Below are 21,691 nucleotides of genomic sequence, written 5' to 3' on the forward strand. Positions count from 1 at the left end.
TAATTTTTACATAATGCCCCCACCCCCTAAAATTATCTTTTTCTTTTTTTTTTAAATCTCTCTATTTCTTACTCCCTCAGTCCAGTATTAGATGTCTATTGGAGAGTAGAACTTTTTAAGGATATATGTAATAATTGTAATGTTTCTTTTGAAAATTACTATATTACCTTTTTAGTTTGAATATAGATGTAGTCTAAGTATAGAATTATTTAAAACTTCAAGGATTTTTATGAAAAGGTGGGAAAAAAATTGTTTTAACTTTAAAAGTGTTTTGGGACAACCAAAAAGAAAATATGAACAACTAAATTAGAGCGGAGGAATACTTATTCTCCTTTATTACTTTACTTTTTCTTCTTCATTTTTTTTATTCAATAAAAATAAATTTGCAGTCTCTTTCTTCAATCAATCATTTTTTTTTTTTTTTTTTTTTTTCCGTTCCCCTTAAAACTTTCTTCTGCATTCATTTATGACATTTAAATTTTAGTACGAGTGCAATAAACTGAAATCTGAGGATGTGTGATAGCATTTAACCCTTAAATTTTAGTATGGCAATCAAACTCGATTGCCCCAGAGATGAAGCTATCACGCACCACTAACCAACCACAACTTAATCATGAACTATGTTTTATAGGGAAAAAAATTTGATTTAGTCCAAGTCAGTCCACTCGTGATACACACCTGTCGATTTAGTACTATTTTTCACATGAAACCACTTTATTTACTACTCCAGTATTAATCATCCTATTGAGTGGGTCAGTCACCCTTTTCACTATTTTCTTTGTTCCCCATAGTTGTGTATTAATATACATGGGAAGAGAGAAATGAACGAATCTTCAAAGGGAAGAAATCCTCGCAAAGATCAGTGCTTACTCGAATTTGTAATTTGATCACCTCAATTCTGAAATTACGTGACTGTGCGTCTTCAAGGAGGATTCTCAAGGACTGGAACCTGTCTCCCTCCTCTTGTCGTCCGCTACCAAGACCTCCTGATTAATTTTTGGCCGGTATTGCTCCGGCAAAATTTTCTGCTCACCGGATTGTAGCTTGTTGTTTAACCCTCATTAACGGATCTTTCGTCTGTTATCTGGGTTCTGGTTCTTGGGCTAAGCCCTTTCTACCCCATGGGCTTGTTTGGCCTATGGCCCTCCTTTGTAATTTTTATCAATTAATTCAGTTGCTTTAAATTCCAAAAAAAAAAAAAAAAAATGTTTTGTGGTTTAGAGCTGAGCACTGGCTGAAATAAAGTACATATATCATTTGTGTGTGTTTCTCAAATGAAAATGCTTTTAGTAATAATTTCATGATTACAATCCATGGCCTGGGCGACAAATTAAAATCACATTATGAATCGGTGGTTGATAATTAATCATGTCTTAACACGAGTATCATGTTTAATACAATATCGACACGATTATAATTTTTAATTTTTCTTATAGTATTTTTGTATAAACATGCTACGAGTATTAATATTTGTGTCAAAACCCAGTATTACTACCAGGAATGCTAATAAACACCACCTGTACCCTTTCTTCACAAATAATATTGTAACCACCGTTTTAATTATTACTTACTCCTCCAACACCTACAATTCACCACTCTATTCTTTCAACAATCATGTACACTTAGGTTGCATCCTTTTATAATTGAATCATGTGCTTCGGATATTATATGAATGGTTCTCGTTCCTTCTTGACCCAACCTGTTTTGTTATTCCGACTTTAATAAAAGCAATTCCTCACTTTCTCTTCTTTTCGTTTCATTTTTGTTGTACGCTTAGTTGCCACTTTTGTTAAAGAAGCTTTTATCAACTGTCTAATATTTCCTCTAGGCCAGCATATTTCAATTTAAGTATGACAATCAAACAAATGTCCCCTGATCAGTACAAGGTATCATGCACCCCTAACCGACCACAAATAGTTTTTTCCTTAGGTTTAATTATTTGATAAGGGTATAATATCATTTCTTGGCTTGGGACAGTACTTGAAGTCAAGTCCAAGTCAGTGACTCATGCGTGATGCCCACCAGTCGATTTACCTTTTTCCAAATGAAACCACTCCACTTTATTAATTAATCATTCCCCTTTTGAGTAGGTCAGGCACCCTCTTTCCCTTTTTTTTTTCTTTATTCCGGAGCCTCTTTCACTTTTTTCTTTATTCCCCGGATTTTTGGATGGATAATTATCAAATTTAAAGTTGTTTTGGGACATTTACTACTACATTATGTTTTGGTAGTTTAGGGGTAAGCATGCACTTAGGCAATAATACCAGCTTTTAGAGTAGTATCATATCATCCTTTTATAATTAATGTACCATTAGCTTCGCATATGTAATTTTCATTCCTGGCTCCAACTTGTTCAGTTATTGCTACTTTATTAAAAGCAACTTCTCACTTTTTCTTCTTTTTATTTCTGTTGTCTGTCTCTGTGTCTTACTGCTAGGATTTTTCTCAGAGCCTGAGCCCATGCTGGCACATTAAAATTTTGACTATTGCATGTTTATATGAATATGATGTATATAATTTTTACACAATGCCTCCCTAAAATTATATTTTTCTAAAATACCTCCCTCTATCTTCTGACCATTTTTTTTTTATTATTTTATTATTTTTTATTTTTATGTAATGGGTAAGTATTATATATATGAGAAATAAAAGAAAGAGAAATACGAGCTCAGCAAACAAGGCACATAGCCACGTACTACAGGGACATGCCCCTGCAGGTACAACTAGCCTACTGGATAGGTGTAACAAGGGTCATTTGTCCCACATCGGAATCGGATAGAAAAGTGATTGGGTATAAATGGGTGGGTATGCAGCACTACCCAATAGTTTGAGCTTTTGGGTAAATGGGCAAGCGCCCACCCGTTACAGTTGGTATCAGAGCCAGACCCAATCCTTGATCCGGTGTCACGCCAAGCACCCGGCCCGGAAGGCTTCCGGGCTAGCATCCCGGGTAGGCAGGGTGGCCCGAACCGCAACGAGGGCATTGCGAATTTGGGTGGGGGAGAATGTAACAAGGGTCATTTGTTCCACATCGGAATCGGATGGGAAAGTGATTGGGTATAAATGGGTGGGTATGCAGTACTACCCAATAGTTCGAGCTTTTGGGTAAATGGACAAGCGCCCACTCGTTACAATAGGCATAATCAAAATAACAAAACAAAAGCCACAAGAAAGAGGAACCCAAAAAGTGGCCTAATTTGCTTTCAAGGATGAGCTTCAACAACATCCGGGGATGTTGCATGTTTGATAAAACCTGAATTAAGTATCTTGAGGGAAGCCAATTTATTTCGGATGGCTCTTCTTATCATTGATAAAATGGCCTCAGATGAAGAAGATTTTCCTTTGTAGGCCCTATCATTTCTCTCCATCCAAATGAAGTAGATACATGCCGTGAAGATCAACCTATGGAGGATAAAAGATCCTCTAGTTCCCGCCCAATTGTTGGAACACCAGTTGACAATATTTTCTTTACTTCTTTTCCTTTTTACTCTACTTTTTCTTCTTCACTTTTTTTTTTTAAATCGTTATCTTTCTTCAATCAAATCTTCATTTTTTCTCAAGTTTGCATTCGTGTATATTGCCTTAGTTAGGGAGATAAAAATAATTATTCATGTATAATATGTCCTAATCAAATTCCTAGCTCCACCCTGTTTATGACATATAAAGTTTTTATTTGTATTGATTATTAAACCCTAAACAATAGAGATTTAATAGGGGCCAAAAGATTTCTATCTTTATCTTACCTCTTCTTTCTCTTTCTCTCTCTCTCTCTCTCACAGCTCTTCATTCACTTTTTCTTTTTTCTCCAGAATTTGTAAAACTTTCCATATTCTTATTTTAACTTTAATCTTTTTTGTGTGTGTGTGTGTGTGTGTTTTTCCTTCTTATTTCTGATATATTTTTCCTCATTTTTCATTAAGTATAAGTTGTATAACTCTAAGATCAATTATGGTACAAGAAAGATTAATTGAATTGACTCTATATATTAGATACTAAAAGGTCACTTTTATATTTTTCGCTTAAGACCTCAAATTATATTGAGCTGCCTCTGGTGGTGGTGGTGGTTAGTGGGGAAAACGGGTGGCGATGGTGGGTGGTGGTTGTAGGGTCGATGTTGCGGTGGTGAGTGGAGAGAGAATGAAAGAAAGTTAGGGGCGGATGGTGGATTTAGTTATGGCGGTTAGAGGTGGCAGGTGGTGGTTGGTGGTGAGAACGAATCAACAATGGTAGGTGGTGATTGTGCGGTGAATGTTGCGGTGGTGAGCGGAGACATAAAAGGCGGTCGATGGTGGTGGTGATGGCTTATGAATATATACCATCAAATTAATTTAAAATTTCAACAATTGATTTATGAATATGCGAAGAAAAAAGCTTATCTGATCATAGCTGCCGGGAAAGATACGACTCTTGGAGGTTGTTGACAGAACTGGCACACCTTGCTCCCCTATGTTAATTGTATATGTTATATTTCTAACACAAATTGATGAGAGATAGTTTAGTCATTTGTCAAATACTTTCTGAATTAATGGAATAAAATAGTAAAGGGCAAATATGTCATTTGAATTTTCAAGGGGTGTCATTGTTCATAATTTCGTTGATGAGTTGTTGAGAAGAATAGACCAAAACTTGCAGAGGTATCCGCGCAATTAACTCTTTTTTTTTCTTTTCTTTTTTTTTTTTTTTTTTTTAAAAGGCGGCGAACAGAACTTTTACGAACATTAAGTTTATGAGAAGAATAGGTTCGGTGGTACTTCGAAGTAAAATTGAGTATTGAAATTTCTAAAAGCTAAATTTTAAATGTTAATGGTAAATTGAGATTTTTTCAAATTTTAGGTACTAAATATGTATATGCATATGTATTCAATGATTGCACAAAAGGAAAACTTAGAGCATCTTTAACAATGTGTTAAACCCTTTGTGTAACATATACATAATTTATAAAACTTGTTTTTATCTCTAGCAATATGTTAAAATACATTGTCACTATATTAATTTGTAAAATTATTGTGTAATTTTACACAACTTTTTTACACAATACATAGCATATTTTCTCTTTCCTCTCTATTTCTCATTCTAAGGTTTATAAAAGTGATGTAGAGTTTTGGGCATAATACGTGGTTATTTGTTATTAATAGATATATTTTTACACAATATAATATAATGGCTGCAGGCCGGACTTCAAAATAAGTAGTTCACATTTTTTTTTTTTGTGTAAATCACATCATATTTACAAAATATATATGTACACAATGGTGAGATGATCTTACAAATTATTCGTCAACTCCATTTTACAAAGAGAACTCTTAAAAGAGTACTATTTTTGTAATTACATCAATAAATAAAATACAACAAAAATTCTTAAGAACTTTAAGTTTATGAGAAGAACAGGTACTTCATGGTAAAATTGAGTATTGAAATTTCTAAAAGTTTAATTTTAAATGGTAATTGTAAATTGAGATTTTTTCAAAATTTAAGAACTAAATATGCATATGCAAATGCATCCTATGATCATACAACATCAAGAAAAACTTACAAATTATTTGTCAACTACATTTTACAAAGAGAACTCTTAAAATAGAACTATTTTTGAATTTACATTAATGGATAAAAGCCCAACAAAAATTCTTATTAACTTTCAAAAATTATAAAATTCTTTTCAAGATACTTAAATCAATTCTTCTTAGTTGCATCGGTCAATAAGGTAATTCGTGAAGTTTATTATTTTCTCTCTTAAAACCAATAGAATAGCATCAAAGAAATCCTAAAAACGAAACAATTCCGCCCTTAACAATCAAGGGAATTCTGGTTGTACATTGCTTTGATACTTCTCCTTCCAAACAAAGCCTTAGCAGAAGCTCTAGGTTTAAAGTCTTTCTTCAGTTCCAAGCCCTAGCAGATCTATGGGGAATTCGAACATCTCAGAAGCTTCGGTTGTTGATGAGGTACGTTCTAATCTACTTTGCCAATATTGACTTGTTAGAATTCTTGTCGAATTAGGGTTCCAATTTTTGAAGTGCCTAAACGCCCTTGAGTTTTAGGTCTGGAAATGAGCTTCCAAAAATCCAATTTAACATGCAGCTGATCAATTCCTTGAAGCAACTTGTTCACTGAATGCTTATTTACTGGAGAAATTTGAAAGATAGGTTAGTATATTAAATAAAATGGTCCTGCTTGCCTCTTTCTCCCCCTTTTAATTCTTACTTGCATATTACTTTTCATTTCATGCTTTGCTTTGAAATCTTCATTCCGTGCTTTACTTATTCCTTAATAATATATTGTTTAAGGTTACTAGTAATGCATCTACAGGAATAGATTAAGAAACAGGTTTTTCATATATACTACATTTTTTGTGGTTTAGTGGTGAGTCAAATGAAGTACATACTACATACACAATTTGAGGTTGTTTCTGCCAAATGAAAATGCTACTATTTAACAATTTTTTGATAAAAAAATTTAAATCCTCGGTGATAAAAATCACTAATAAAGGTTTTAGTACTCGATGGAAAACAAAAGGTAATAAATTTACTTTGTTTGGATCTTTGAACTGTGAATCAAAGATTGACCAACAAATCTTCAGGGTTATGTTATAATTTGTCCATCAGAACAAATTTTTTCACCAGGGAACATTTTAGTCATAGGCTTGGTGTGTGATAATTGCCACTTGAGGAGAGTAGCATTTGAAATAAATTAGGTAAACACTTCAATTTAATTGACTGATTGAATATTTTAAATTTTTTATGGATTAAAAAGGTTAGTCTAATAGATTGTTCATGAAGTTGGAATGGGTTTTAACAGCCAATTTCTGGGTACCCTCACAGGCTCTATGCTATCTGTTTAATACCTAAGCATTTTTTAGGTTAAAAATATATACATGGCGAGACCGATGATGGGAAAACAGTTATATGACCTTTTGTAGCACTCCTCTAAGAACCCTCAAGACAGGGAATTGAAGCGTGTTTGAGCTTTCCATTCAAAATTAGTCATGGAAAAAATTTCTTCACCATTTAAAGTCATGGATGACTTTCTTATTGCCATTTCTTAGCTTAGATAAGTTCCAATTCTTTAACAAAAATTACCTTAGGATCAAAATGCTATTTGTACCAAAATTTCATCGTATAATATTCCTGAAAATTAATTATTTCAACAAATCATATGAAATTCGGCTGTATAAGAGTCGACGCTCCCCTGCAACTCCAATATAATTAATTTGAGTCTTTTGACCACTTCAGCCATTGTAGGCCGTTCATTCGGTTGCCCGTGCAAGCATTTGTGGCAATGAAAATCTTTTGTTAGTACCATAAAAAAAAAAAATCTTTTGTTAGTTAATTGAATACAGATGTCTACTGAAAGTTATGTCTATTCCAATGCAGTTTGAGTCTAAAAAGACACCATAGCTAAATTTGAACATGTCTACAACTTTGAAGCCCTACCTGGTTAAGGTGTTAAATACATTGAATCTAAAATGTTGGTGACTAAAGGATCCAGAAAGGTATCTGTGCAAATAACAGAACCTTAATAAAATTTTCACTTCTCTCTCGCTAAAGAATCTGAAAATCAAAACTCAACCATTCATCTCAATAGATATAGTAAGGCAAAACCCAAGAAAGGGTCTCTAATAGTAGCTTCAAGCTTTCTCCTAGAGCTTTTTTGATAATCTTGCAAGACATTCCCAAACTACAGTTCACATAAGCATTAAGAAAACTAATCTAACTGCATTCCCTGATACTGAATTTCCAATAGCACAGCAAGAGCATAAGCCAATTTATCCAAAAACACATTCATAGCACCAAACCAAACATTACAAATTGTCTCAATCCAACACCCACAATTGAAATCACATAATAATTTCCAAAAATACCATACCAATCCACCCTAAAAGATGTTATCCAATATATATTAAGTATTACAGGAACACAAGTTATTCAGCGTGAGCCAGAGAGCTCCATGTCCTGCAAAGATGATGAAGAATGATGAATGAAGTTAGTATATCACTCTGATGAGATTAACTCATGTGAACTATAATTGATGTGTTCTACTAGTCCCTACCATAAAGATGAGCGAAAAACACTAAATAGAAGGATACTTTAAATTTTTATACTTGTAGTTGAGGAAGATGTATAGAATTTTTTTTTTATATATATATCCATAAAATTTTTGGTGTGTATATCAATTGTTGGAAACTGCAGGGATTACTTTACGGCCAGTTCAGAATACTATCAAATAAAAGTAAAATATTTACAAAGTGCTAACAAGAACTCGGAAGGAATAAGATGATGTACAAGTTGGAGAATCCACGTATTTGGACCCAAATACTCCCAGCATGCAACCATATTAGTCTATATCAATCTACTTGGTGATCTTTGAAACATGACAAGATATGCGAATACAAGCCCCGAGTCCCAGACCATACATTGCTACAGCAATGATATCAAACATGTAGTTGTGGTGAACTATACATAGTATTTTTACTAGATTGAAAGAATTCTTTTATTAAATCAAAAGCCATCTGGTCAATCCCATAGTTTTATACTTATCAAAAAAATATATACATAGAAAGAGAGTAGTTGATTACCTCATTCTCCAATGCAACATCAGCAGTTTCCTGCAGTTCCAGAGCAAGCTCGAGTGCACGCACAACATCAGTCATTGAAGGGCGTTCACTCCCTCTGGGAAGCAAGCATTTCCTAGCAATCTCCACAAACTCGTTTAAAGACGTAGTCGATACATTCCCGATCAGATATGGATCAATGATCTGTTCAACCGACCCTGCTTCTATGCAATCTAAGGCCCACTTGCTTAGATTCCTCCACTCATTCCAGACTTCCATAGATACTACTGCTTTCCTCGCGCACAACACTTCAAGCAACACCACGCCAAAAGAGTAAACATCAGATTTTATGGAAAAAAGGGAAGTAAGAAGATACTCTGGATCTACATAGCCTGGTGTGCCCGCAACTTTTGTGGTGATGAACATTTGGTACTTGGAAACAAACAAAGACGACCCGAAACCTGCAATCTTTGCAACCCAGTTTTGATCCAAGAGAATATTGGATGACTTCACGTCACGATGGATAATTGTCCGCTCCACAAATTTGGTCACACCACCATGGATATTTGTCTGCACCACACCTGTATGAAGGTAGTTCAGTCCTCGTGCAGCACCAATGCAGATTTGAAGCCTCTGCTTCCATGACAGAGGATTATTGATTGTATTGTGGAGACAATCTGATAGTGTCTTGTTGGCCATGTATTCATACACCAGGATCATCTCAAGCTCATCATAGCAGTACCCAACCAAGGATACCACGTTGATGCATCGAAGATGGGACTGCACCAGCTCCATCCTGAGAGACAAATTATTTCTGTTCAAGTGCCGTTCGATAGTAACCTTCCCAATTTTTTGGATATCACCCTGGTAAACCTTACCATAGTCATCATTTTTTATTAGGAAGCAATCATCGAAATTATTCGTGGCGGCTTGAATCTCTAGCAGTGAAAAGCGACGACAATGTACCTTTGCCAGTGGATGATTACCTTTTTTCTTTAAAAGTCTTGGTCTATTCCAAAGCAAGCCCCACAACTGCCGACCCCAAGAGGGTCCGTTATTAGAACTATAATCCTTCTTCTTTGTCCCAAGTTCCATATTTTTATTTGTTCCAGGTGACATACTCTTCGCCTCCTTGCTTTCATTTATTACCTCGATAGGAGACATACTGTAATGCCCAGACGTTGAGGGAGAACCATTTGACATAATACTCCATTCAGTGTGCTCGATACTAATCTCACCAACATCGATATCCTGTTCCTCGATGCAAGTCCCTTGAGAATCAGCCCTCCCCTGCAACTCCAATGTAGTTAAATTTGCCACTATTTCAGCCATTGTAGGCCGTTTATTTGGTTGATCATGCAAGCATTTGTTGGCAATTTCTGCAAACCCTCTTAAACAATGAGATGAGATTTGCTCCTTCACATTGGAATCAACGAGCTGATCAATTGTTCCTTTTCGGATGCATTTTTGGGCCCATAGAGCTAGACTATGCTCTTCCTCCTCTAGTGTTAAATCTACAGCCCGTCTACCACACAGCACTTCAAACAATACCACACCAAATCCATACACATCTGATTTCTTAGTCAATCTTTCAGTCAACAAATACTCTGGATCCAGATACCCAAATGTTCCTTTAACTTTGGTGCTCATGTGGGTGCGCGATATGTTTGCAGTGTCCATTTTGGACAACCCAAAATCAGAAATCTTTGCTACCCAATTTTCATCCAACAAAATGTTTGAACTCTTCACATCACGGTGTATGATTCCATGGTGGGCACTGCTACTCCTATGCAGGAAGTCCAACCCACGTGCAGCACCAATACAGACGTTGAGTCGTTGTTCCCAGGAAAGAGTAGACTTATTACTACCATTTCTGCTAGCTTTGTGGAGATGGTCAGCAAGGGTCCCATGGACCATGTACTCGTAGACCAGGATCATCTCCTCACAATCATCACAGTAGCCAATCAGAGAGACGAGATGATTATGTCGAAGCTTCGAAAGGGTGTTGATCTCAGCCCAAAACTCGTGAGCCCCTTGTTTGGATTGTGAATTCAACCGCTTTATGGCAACAGTCCTGGTCATGTTTATGAGCCCTTTGTACACATTACCAAACCCACCTCTACCGATGACTAATCCATCATCAAAGTTGTGGGTGGCCAACTGGATCTCAACAAGTGAGAAGCGTCGTTGCAACTCCTCATCCAATGATGATGAGACACTTATTTTGCTAGAGTTTGATTCCAAACGATTTAAATGGTAAACAATGAAGTTCAATAGAGTGAGTACAAGAATTATACCTGTTGCAGTCATATTTATACTGCCAAGAGGTAAAACTAATTTTTGGAGTTTTGGAGTCCCAGATATTGGAGCATGTGCTATGAAAACAGGATTAACACTGGCGAGATTGTTGTCGGGGTTGCTCAACTTAAATATTTCGATACCTTTGAGAATTGCATCAAACTTTTTAGTGCTTGACTCATACTTGAGCTGCAGAGCTATGATTAGATCACGCCCACTCTTCATTCTGTCTCCTTCCATCATAACCATATAGTCCTTGTATACTGCAACACCATGTCCACCGCTCCATTTGATCACATCTGCATCAGCCTCAATGATCTTATTGTTTATCATCAGATCAAACCGTTTCTTACTGGTCTCAGTTGTGATGGGCTCAAGCTCACAGAAATGGAGCCTAACCAGATATCTGAATCCCAAATCTATTGGTAATTTCCATGTGAAGTTGTACACTTGGTTCGTTTGTTGGTTCGAACCTATTGACCAAGCTGTTTGATAAACTTTAAGTGGTGCAGAATATGTGGGTATGTTTGTGTATGTGATCATATTGCTCGCACTGACTTGTAAATAACTTGATTGTAATAAGTATTTCTTATCCCCATACCACATACGAAACATGCCCAAATCTTCTACAGACAAAATGGATCTCCCTCCAACATTTAAGCGGTGAATCATCTCTAGTGCAGTGCCGTTATCAATATAGAATCGAAACTCGTTGCCAACGACATGGGTTCCCAAATCACCAGCTGGAGTGTAATAAAGACCGGCGGGCATGGAGACAATCTCAATTCCATTGATAAAAGCATAAACATCATCACTTGCACTACTTTTAAATGGAGAGAATGTTATGCTAAAAACTTGATTGTTTTCAATGTTGACACAAAATTCTTTTGCAAAATATCTTACACCTAAAACATTAGCAGTAAGGGAAGCGCTGAAATTGCTAAGGAGGGTGTATGGACCTGCTGTAACAGTGATAAGGGCCTTAGATCTTTCAAAACCAGGGTATAAAGCTGGAAAAAAGTGTAGGCGAATGAATTTTTGACCTGGTCTGAGTTGAAATGTATAGGTGAATTGAGCACGAGAGATCCGAGCAGTCATGTAGGGAACATGATCGGCAAAAAGTGATTGGTGAACAATTGATGAGCTTATTGATTTGCCTTTTTCCTCTTTTGGGGAAGTGAATTTTGAACCCACATCTCCGATCCATTCCCGGCCATCTAAAGCAGAAGAAATACCAGTGGAGCCACAGTTAACGGCAATGTCATCTTCTGGGTAATATTGGGTAAGCAACTCACCTGCTCCAGTGAATAAAAGATGGTGGACAAGGTAGAAGGTGCTGATGATTCTAAGATGAGAAAGGTACATGGTTTTTTTTGGTGCTCTGGACAGAATCAAAGAGATTGTATTCCTCACAGTTGGGTGGGGAGAGAAAGAACAGCCAAACGAGTGGGTTGTTAAAGTCTAGCCCCAAAAAATAGATGATTAAGAAGATTTGTAAAAGTCAATGGCAGATTTTCCACCAAAAAGAACAAGGTAGTTTACAAAAGAGTCTTCTTTGGTATCGCTATGAAAAAGAAGGTACTCGGCACCTTCTAGACGGAGGTGTATTTCTGAGCTTCATTGCAAATGACAGACAGTCTAGTTTGGGCAGAAGTTTTTATTTTTTTATATGTATTTTAGAAAGATTAGAAAGAAGTTTTCCTAGTTATTAATTGGAAAAATTAGAAAGATAGGTTTGTAAGAAATGAAATTTGGACATGATATATGCACTACTACTGTACTGTTGTATTTTAGAATAAATGTAGTGTTGAATACTTCTAATTATGTCATTTCATTTACAAAAGAGCAAGTGGAATTCCAATATCATTTCTAGATGAAATCTTATAGAATATCTATTCTTTTCAATATTGATTGAAGTGAGCTACCAGTATGTGACAACAAACAATATTGAACAACCCAATTTATATGTACATCTCCCTTTAGAAATAATGTTGGTAAGCCATTAAACAATGTAGGTCCTTGCTTGGCCCAATGGAACGAAGACTCGGACGACTTGGAAAATAACCAGATCATCATGCATACTAGTCTTTTGGCAGCACTGTGGAACTTTAGACCACTTGCTTTGAAAATGAGGACCACTTTGATTGTCTTTTCCGTAGAAGTAGTTTGATATTAAGCCATTGACTGACCACTATCCCATGGTGCACCAGGGTTTCTGTATATTCATAGATTACCAAGTCCTAAATCATCAATCCACCTATGGTCTATTTTACAAATAAATACAACTTTATCAAAAGTTAACTATTTTGTGGTCATGGGTAAACAAACTAACTTGGCAAATAAACTCTTATAATGTGCTTGAACGGAACTGAACTCTCCATTCTTTGAAATGGGAAAGCTAAGTCGCATATATAGATAACTAAATTATATATTTTTGGATATATTCATGTGATATATATATATATATATATATTTTTTTTTTTTTCTTTTTAATCCTATTTATTTTTTAATTTTTTTTTTTACCTTACAACAAACTCACGCACCTTCTACCTCAACCTTTCCTACAGCTCCTGATTGTTAATATTTTATCAATTCATTAATTAATTCAAATGAACGCCTAAGTTTATAGTTAACATATGAATACAGTTTGTCAAGATGGTAATGCTTTCAACAACCAATTCGGGGATGTTTGCAGTTTCTAAATTTGGAGCACACACAGAAGGGGATAGGGATTAAACCTCCCAGGAGCATTCCCTTTCCGACCAACTGCCCGATCAGGCAAAGAGAACAAAATGAATGTTCGAATTATAGTGCAGAACAAAAGTAAGATTTTTGCAATTCATAGGACGGCTTTGTTTGAAGAAGCCTGTACAAGATATGTCTATATATATTTATAAGAAAAATGATAATGATACAACTTCCGACCCAATCTACCGACATATCCTTTGAATCCAACGTGGATAGGCCACGTCAGACCCCAAAAACACAGAGCTCTTTCTCTCTCTCATTCTCTCTCCACGAATCCCCTTCCTCTGTTTCTTCCATTGTTCTTCATTTCTCTACTCGGTGCCTTCCATCCGAGGGTCCATTTTGTTACTAAAGCTCCGGATTGACTTCAATAAAGGAGGAAATTGGACTAACAACCGTGATTAAGTGCCCGTAGGAGCCAAAGACCTCCGATCCAGCGATGGCTTGGCCTGTGATGTCGACGGCAAAGGCAAAGGAGGTCACTTGGTTGGATCTGTTGTGGCGGTGTCGTCATCGGGAATAATTTGAAGCGACGAAGTTTCCGGCGGCACGCCTCCAAGCAATTGAGAGATGAAATTCTTAATTTGATGATGATTGGGGTACGATATTCATGATCTCTAATCCTTCTCTTTCTCATACCCTCTCTGTGTATTTTTGGTGGGAGGAGATGATATTTCGGTTGTTTAATTATTGGTGTTCAAGTCTTATTATTGGCCGTCCATCTCTGCCGTCGCCCTCATTCGAGCCTTCATCCGTGTCGCTGAGATCCTTGTTCGCCGGAGTTCCGGTTTAGTTCCGTTGCTCACCTTCGCCGGTGTTCTCTCTGTTTCTTCCGTCCTTGTCCACCGGCACCGGCCTTTTGTTCGACGCCCCTGCACCTTCCTTTGGCTCCCAGTTTGGCGGCGATGCTAGGAGCGGCGGCAATGAATCGCCTGTACCTTTCTTCTCTATAAACCCATTTGTCTCGCCTCTCTCTCTCTCTAACCCATTTGTCATCTTCAACCACCACCATCATCAAATTGAATTTTCAATCGGATTCCTCACATTTACTATCACTATGTAAATAAATTGAGAAAGAGATGAGTTTTTTTTTTTTTTTGGCTGTCGGGTCTTTCAGAAAGAGAAAGTAAAGGTGTGTCGTGGCATGATTTGTGAGATGTCGTGGCATGCCAAGTCTGATTCGGATGATTTTTCAGTGCTTGGGGTCGGAAGATGTATCAGGGCTCTATTTATAAACATGTCTTTAAATGAATAATTGAGAAAGAACTATTGCAACTCTTTTGAGTTTGAAATTTTTGCTAAATTATAATCCTTCATTTATTTTTCAGCTTCCGTCACATCCCTCTTGTTTCGCTTCCTTATTTCTCTTATTTTTTTCGAAGACTAGAGAGTAGTCGGGCAATGTTCCCTCTTGGTCCCAATCCCCAAATTGGGGCACTGATGGCCGTGCCGCATTTTTCTGCACAAAATAGAAGTTTATAGTTGATCACGGAAATGAATGAATGGTACTTCCAATTATTAATGAACTTTGGTATTGAAGTATTTATCTTCATTCCCGAAAAAAGCATTTTCGAATAATGAAGCTTACAAAGGAAGTGCACTCTCCTTAATATAAATTTAGCCCCAAAACTCTCTCCAAAAAAAAATTCTTGAAGTAAATTTTCATCTTTTCGATTTTTATTTCTTGATTGATGACCCAACCTGAGAAATTACAAGTCTTTTCCTCTTCTAAAACTTATTTACTCATTCTAACACAACTGTTAAGTGCCTACAAGTCGTTGAAATGAAAAGAAAATAGAAAAGCCTTCTCAAACTGTGTGTGTATATATATATATGTGTTTAATGTTCTCACTTTCTTAAAATTAAGATATATTATTATTATTATTATATATTAATTTATTTATTTTCAACCTAAAAAGAGCAGTAGTTGATTACCAGATTCTCCAATCAGCGGATTCCTGCAGTTCCAGTGAATAAGCTTTTGTTGTTGATGACGAAGGTCTCCTTTGCCAAAGCGAGTCCCATAACCGCCACCCTGATAACAATGGTCCTCCCTGATTAGAACCATAATCCACCCTCTTTTTCCCACCTTTCACATTTTTCCCATGTGTTCCAGCTGGTAAAATACCATCCGCCACCACTGACCGTTTATTTATTTCATCGATAGGAAGAATACTGAATTGCCCGGACGTTGAGGTAGAATCCCCCGATGTAATACTCGTCCAATCAATGTTGTTCTCATTGCTTGTCCCACCAAAATCGAAAACCTCTTGCTCTGCATAAGACTCGGCCTTCCCCTGCTGCGATTGTAATGCAATTGATTCTAGTCTTGCCGCTATTTCAGCCATTGTAGGACGTTCATTCGGACGATCATGCAAGCATTTGTTGGCAATTTCCGCAAATACTCTTAAACAATGAGCTGAGATTTGGTCATTCACACTCGAATCAACTAGCTGATCAAGTGTTCCTCTTCTGATGCACTTTTTAGCCCACAGGACTAGACTATGCTGCTCTTCCTCAACTGTTAAATCCACAGCCGGCCTCCCACATAACACTTCGAACAATACCACACCAAATGCGTACACATCTGATTTCTTAGTCTGTCTTTGAGTCTTGAAATACTCTGGATCCAAATACCCGAATGTGCCCATTTGCACTAATGTGGCTGCACGACAGGCTTGTGAATCTGGACAAACCAAAATCTGAAATCTTGGCTAACCAATTTTCATCCAACAAAATGTTACAGCTCTTTACGTCGCGGTGTATGATTTCATTTTGTGCACCGCTACCCGTATGTAAGAAGTCCAACCCATGCGCAGCATCAATACAGATCTTGAGTCGTTGCATCCACGAAAGAGGAGAGTTACCATTACCATTTCTACTAGTTTTGTGGAGATGATCATCAAGGGTCCCATGGGCCATGTACTCGTACACCAAAATCATCTCCTGAGATTTGTCGCAGTAGCCGATAAGAGAAACTAAATGATTATGTCGGAGCTTGGAAAGCACGTCAATCTCTGCCCGAAACTCCCGAACACCTTGGCCTGACTCGGAATGCAACCGTTTTATGGCGACCGGCTTGATTCCACCATCAATGAACCCTTTGAACACATTACCAAATCCACCTTCACCGATGACAAGTGCATCATCAAAGTTGTTGGTAGCCAATTGAATCTCAACAAGTGAAAAGCATCGGCATAACTCCTCATCCTCATCCTCATCCTCATCCACATCCGATTTTGATGAGATTTTTAATTTGCTAGAGTTTGATACCGAAATGTTTAAATGGTAAGCTATGAAATTCAATGCGGTGAGTACAAGTATTGCACCTGTTACAATCACATTCATGGTACCAAAAGCCAAAACTAATCTTTGGAGAGATGGGATTCCGGATATGGGAGCATGTGTGGTTGAAATAGGATTTAACGCTGGCGAGATTGTTGTCCGGGTTGCTCAACTTAAATATCTCTATACCCTTTAGAACTACATCAATGTTTTTAGTGATTGATTCATACTTAAGCTGCAAAGTTATGATTAGATCACGTCGGTACTGTAATCGGTCTCCTTCCATCATTACCACAGTCTTTGTATACTGCAATTCCATTTCCACTGCTCCACTTGATCACATCTGCATCAGTTTCGATGATCTTATTATTAATCAGCAAATTAAACTGTTTTTGGCCGATCGCAAATTCAAGCTCACAGAAATGGAGCCTAACCAGATATCTAAATCCCAAATCTACTAGTAATTTCCATGTAAAGTTGAACACTTGGTTCGTTTGTTGGTTTGAACCTATTGCCCAAGCTGTCTGATAAACTCTAGATGGAGCAGTGTATGTGGGTATGTTTGTGTATGTGATCATATTTCTTGTACTGACTCGTAAAAGACTTGATTGTAAGAAGTAATTCTTGTCGTCCAACCACATATGGAACATGCCCAAATCTTCTACCGACAAAATGGATCTCCCTCCGACATTTAACCGATGAACCATCTCTAGTGCTGTATCATTGTCAATATAGAATCGGAACTTGTTGCCAACAAGATTGGCACCCAAATCACCATGGGGAGTGTAATAAAGAGCAGTGGGCATGGAGACGATCTCAATGCCGTTGATAAAAGCATAAACATCATCAATTGCACTACTTTTAGACGGAGAACATGTAATGCTGAATACTTGATTTTTTTCAATGATGACACAAAATTCTTTTGCAAAATATCTTACACCCAAAATATCAGCAGTAAGGGAAGCGCTGAATTTGGTAAGGAGGGTGTATGGACCTGCTTTAACAGTGAAAAATGCCTTGGATCTTTCAAAACCAGGGTATGATAGTGTAGGCGAATGAATTTTTGACCAGGTGTGAGCTGAAATGTATAGGTGAACTGAGCACGAGAGGTCCGAGCGGTCACGTAGGGAACATGATCGGCAAAAAGTGATTGGTGAACAATTGTTGATGAGCTTATTGCTTCCTTTAGAGAAGTGAATTTTGAACCCCCCATATCTCCGATCCATTCCCGGCCATCTAAAGCAGAAGAAATACCAGCTGAGCCACAATTAACGGTGATGTCATCTACTGGGTAATATTGAACAGGCAATTCACCTGCTCTGATAAATAAAAGATGGTGGACGAGATAGAGGAGGATGATGCTGATGATTTTAAGATGAGAAAGTTACATGATTTTTTTTGGGTTGATGTGGACAAAATCAAAGAGATTGTATTTCAAGCTAAGGGTGGGAGAGAGAGAGCAGCCAAACGAGTGGGTTATTTAAGTCGAGCCCAAAAAAATAGAAGATTAAGAAGACTAGTAAAAGTCTCTGGCAGATTTTCCAACAAAAAGAAGATGGTAGCTCAGGAGAAAAGAAATCGCTGTGAAACTTGGTTGCAAATTTTTACTAGAATGATGAAAATGTGATTGGCTATGCTCACTTGGCTGCATATGTGATTGGGCTAGCTAACAAGTTCTTCTAGAAAATGGGACTTTAAGAAAGTTTTGATGGGTTTGGACCACCTTGGCTCTTGCTTCTCTCCTTTTTACTTTATTATTATTATTTTTTCGGTAAGTGAGATATTATTTGAAGAGAAAATACAACTAGCTACAAGGAGCATTCCCAAACACAATACTCCTCAAATAATAATCTACGATTATCTCATTTTTCCAATTCCAGCTAACGCAATTCCTTCAAGCAACTTGTTCACTGAATGCACTTTTTTTTTTTTTTTTTTTTTTAAAAAAAAAAGACTTGTTCACCGAATGAACCATTAAAAAAAAAAAAAAACAAAAAGAACTTGTTTCAGTAAATGCTTAGCGGCACCAATACTAGGAGCTCCTTATATATATATGTGTGTGTGTGTGTGTTTGAAAAAAAATTAGAAAGGTAGGTTTGTAAGAAATGAAATTGGAACATGATATTTGCGGTAGTATTACTATACTTTTGTACTCTGCCTTGCAGTACTCTTCTTCATTAAAAAAAAATTGCATTCAGTGAATGCACCATTAAAAAAAAAAAAAAAAAAAAACTTGTTTCAGTAAATAAATAAATAAAAATTGTTCAGTAAATGCTTAGCGGCACCAATGCTAGGAGGTCCTTATATATATATATATATATATGTGTGTGTGTGTGTTTGAAAAAAATATTAGAAAGATAGGTTTGTAAGAAATGAAATTGGAACATGATATTTGCGGTAGTATTACTATACTTCTGTACTCTGCCTTGCAGTACTCTTCTTGATTTTTCAATATTGGAACATGATCTTTTAAATATTGGTTGAAGTCAACTAGCAGCATGTGTGGGCCATTAGAAATAATGTTCGTGGCCATTAAACAATGTAGGTCCTTTGCTTGGGCCAATGGGACGAAGACTTGGACGACTTGGAAAAAGTCCTGTCAGATTTTTCCACAAAAAATGATAAGATCAGATAGGACTTTTGTCCACGTAAATATATAGACCGGTCAATGCTTGCATCCTGCGGGCGGAGGATGAACCTCATGCTTGCATCCTGCGGGCGAGGATGAACCTGTCCACGCTGACGTGGTCCAATGAGATTATGACAGGTGTTTAATATTAAAATAATAATAAAGCCTGAACTTGCCCATCACTCTTAATACCTAATATTTTCTTTCTCAGACCGCCTCAAACCCATTTTCACTTTCCTCTCCGTCACAACTCTCTTCTCTCTCTTTCTCTCTCTCCTTCTATGGCCTCCCATCTGTCTCTGCAACTCTCCCAATTTTTCTACCACGCGTAAGTTCTCTCTCTCTCTCTTTATATATATATATATATATAAACACACGCAGATACACGTAATGATTTATATGTGATGCTATACTATTTGTATATTTGTATACGTTTGTACTAAATTTGGACTTGCAACGCTAAAAATTTGAATCCACTAATATATGATGAATGATATGCAATTAGAATGATTTTTGAAAAAATTCTGGTTTGAATTTTGATTTCATTAAGTGATACTGGTTTGAATTTTGATTTCTCATGAAAAATCCGTATGGTTTGAATTTTGATTGCATCGTAGGAATTCCAAAAATCCGTATGGGAGTATTTTGGATATTGGACAATTCAAAATTGCTAGATGCTAAGTGGCTAGCTAATAGCTATTACGCCTCATCCTTAGTCCACTTTTCATTTTAAGGTGCTACAATTACTTGCCCTATGATCTATAGATATGACCACAAATGGTAAAAAATAATTGATACTCTTATTCAAAAATTATGGTTAAAATCTGTGTTTTTGTTTTATTTTTCTTGTAGCCCTGAATAGTCCTTTTGATACTTACATTTTACTGCTGTTTCCCATTTTCAGGTTACAATGATTTTTAGCTTGCTCTTAAATGGTTGATATGAAAGTTATATGGTCAATAATTGATATAATGGAGGTTGAGGATTGGACCAGTTCTTCAGGAGAAACAAGTGATTCAAAGTGATTTGAGGTCTGTGAACAGAGTGATTCAGATACAGAGCTCAAAAGAACAAATTTAGCACTATTGGTCCAATCCAGAGTTTCGTCAGGTGTCGCCACTATCAAAGTTTTCAATAACAAATGTAGAGAGAGGAAGAGTGGAGTAATTTGTAGAGTGAAGTTGAATTGTTCCGAAATGTAGTGAGAGAAAACAGATGAAGAAATCTAGAGATAGAGTTTGAAATTGGAGAGGTGATATTGAAAACGACTTCACGCTTGAATTGAAAACTTTTTTACAATGAAAGAGAACTCTTTTACAATGAAAGAGAATTACGTGTTTTGAATTGCTGTAATTGTGATTCTGTCATGGGATTGTAAATATTTGGTTTCAATGTAATTGCCATGTTTTTACTTCAAATTGTGGTTTCAGTTTAATTTTTATTAAAATCCCAATCTCTGTTGATTTAATTGAGAAAGGTTACCAATACCCGTGCTCAGCTCCCCGTAAAGCATGTTATCCTGAATACTCAATCGCGCCAAATTTGGTAGCTGAAATACATCTTCTGGTATACCACCAGTGAGATAATTTGAACCGACGAAGAGATGCTCTAATGAACTACAATTGCCAAATCTTGTTGGAAAATGACTTTGGAAATAATTCATAGCAACATAGATAACCCGAATTCGGGGTGAGTTGTCACAAATACCCACAGGAACCGAACCACTAAAAGAATTATCCGACATGTCAAGATGTTGGATTGAAGGCAGGCTTATATTTGTCGGAATCTGGCTAGAAAATTCATTGTTGTTCAAGTCTAGCACCTCTAAGTTAGGCAAATGTAAGAGCAACATGGGAAGCGAGCCTCGGAGGAAATTGTGAGAGAGATTGAAGGTTTAGAGCTGGTCCAAATGGCCTAATGATTCGGAGAGCTCACCCGTTAATCTCTGCTTTCCAAGATCCAACTTCACCACCCTACCGGAGTCCACAAGATCATCATTCAATCCGAGAGATGACGAGGAATTGCAAGTGATGCCTACCCAATTACAACAATTGGGGGCTGATGAATTGAAGTCCCAACCAACAATTTCTGACTCCAGACGTTTCAAGAAACCCCGTAATGCCTTGAGATCATTTGAATTGCATGTCAGGTTCTGAGAATTCATAACCTCAGCTTGTAAAGAA

At 36.8% G+C, this 21,691-nt stretch overlaps 2 protein-coding genes, 1 long non-coding RNA gene and 1 pseudogene across 3 annotated transcripts; 1 reads left to right on the top strand and 3 right to left on the bottom strand.

Moving 5' to 3' along the window:
• The first annotated feature begins 5,656 nt into the window (after nt 1-5,656).
• Nucleotides 5,657-20,955, top strand: LOC132283230 (uncharacterized). The gene is made up of 3 exons (XR_009471973.1): nt 5,657-5,942; nt 6,039-6,143; nt 20,413-20,955. It is a non-coding gene; the product is annotated as an uncharacterized LOC132283230 (long non-coding RNA).
• Nucleotides 7,689-12,696, bottom strand: LOC132283227 (receptor-like protein kinase FERONIA). The gene is made up of 2 exons (XM_059785152.1): nt 8,573-12,696; nt 7,689-7,949 (listed from the first exon to the last, which is right to left on the bottom strand). Exons 1-2 carry the CDS (start codon nt 12,209-12,211, stop codon nt 7,923-7,925), a joined length of 3,666 nt encoding a protein of 1,221 aa, XP_059641135.1. The 5' UTR covers nt 12,212-12,696; the 3' UTR covers nt 7,689-7,922.
• LOC132283228 (receptor-like protein kinase FERONIA) lies at nt 13,317-16,954 on the bottom strand (annotated as a pseudogene).
• LOC132283229 (receptor-like protein kinase FERONIA) lies at nt 17,134-18,105 on the bottom strand. The gene has a single exon (XM_059785153.1). The coding sequence runs from the start codon at nt 18,103-18,105 to the stop codon at nt 17,134-17,136; it is 972 nt and encodes a 323-aa protein (XP_059641136.1).
• Nucleotides 20,956-21,691: the final 736 nt, after the last annotated feature.

Source organism: Cornus florida, unplaced genomic scaffold (genome assembly GCF_030987335.1).
Source record: "Cornus florida cultivar Cherokee Brave unplaced genomic scaffold, ASM3098733v1 CherokeeBrave_3.0.0_Hap2_Chr11, whole genome shotgun sequence".
NCBI classification, from domain to species: domain Eukaryota; kingdom Viridiplantae; phylum Streptophyta; class Magnoliopsida; order Cornales; family Cornaceae; genus Cornus; species Cornus florida.

What these genes read in the sequence shown, in the direction of transcription:
- LOC132283227 (XM_059785152.1), bottom strand. Translation starts at nt 12,211, where the DNA reads ATGTACCTTTCTCATCTTAGAATCATCAGCACCTTCTACCTTGTCCAC. An exon ending in ATGTTGCATTGGAGAATGAG is followed by an intron (nt 7,950 to 8,572) that starts GTAATCAACTAC and finishes TCATCTTTGCAG; the next exon opens with GACATGGAGCTCTCTGGCTC.
- LOC132283229 (XM_059785153.1), bottom strand. Translation starts at nt 18,105, where the DNA reads ATGGATCGGAGATATGGGGGGTTCAAAATTCACTTCTCTAAAGGAAGC.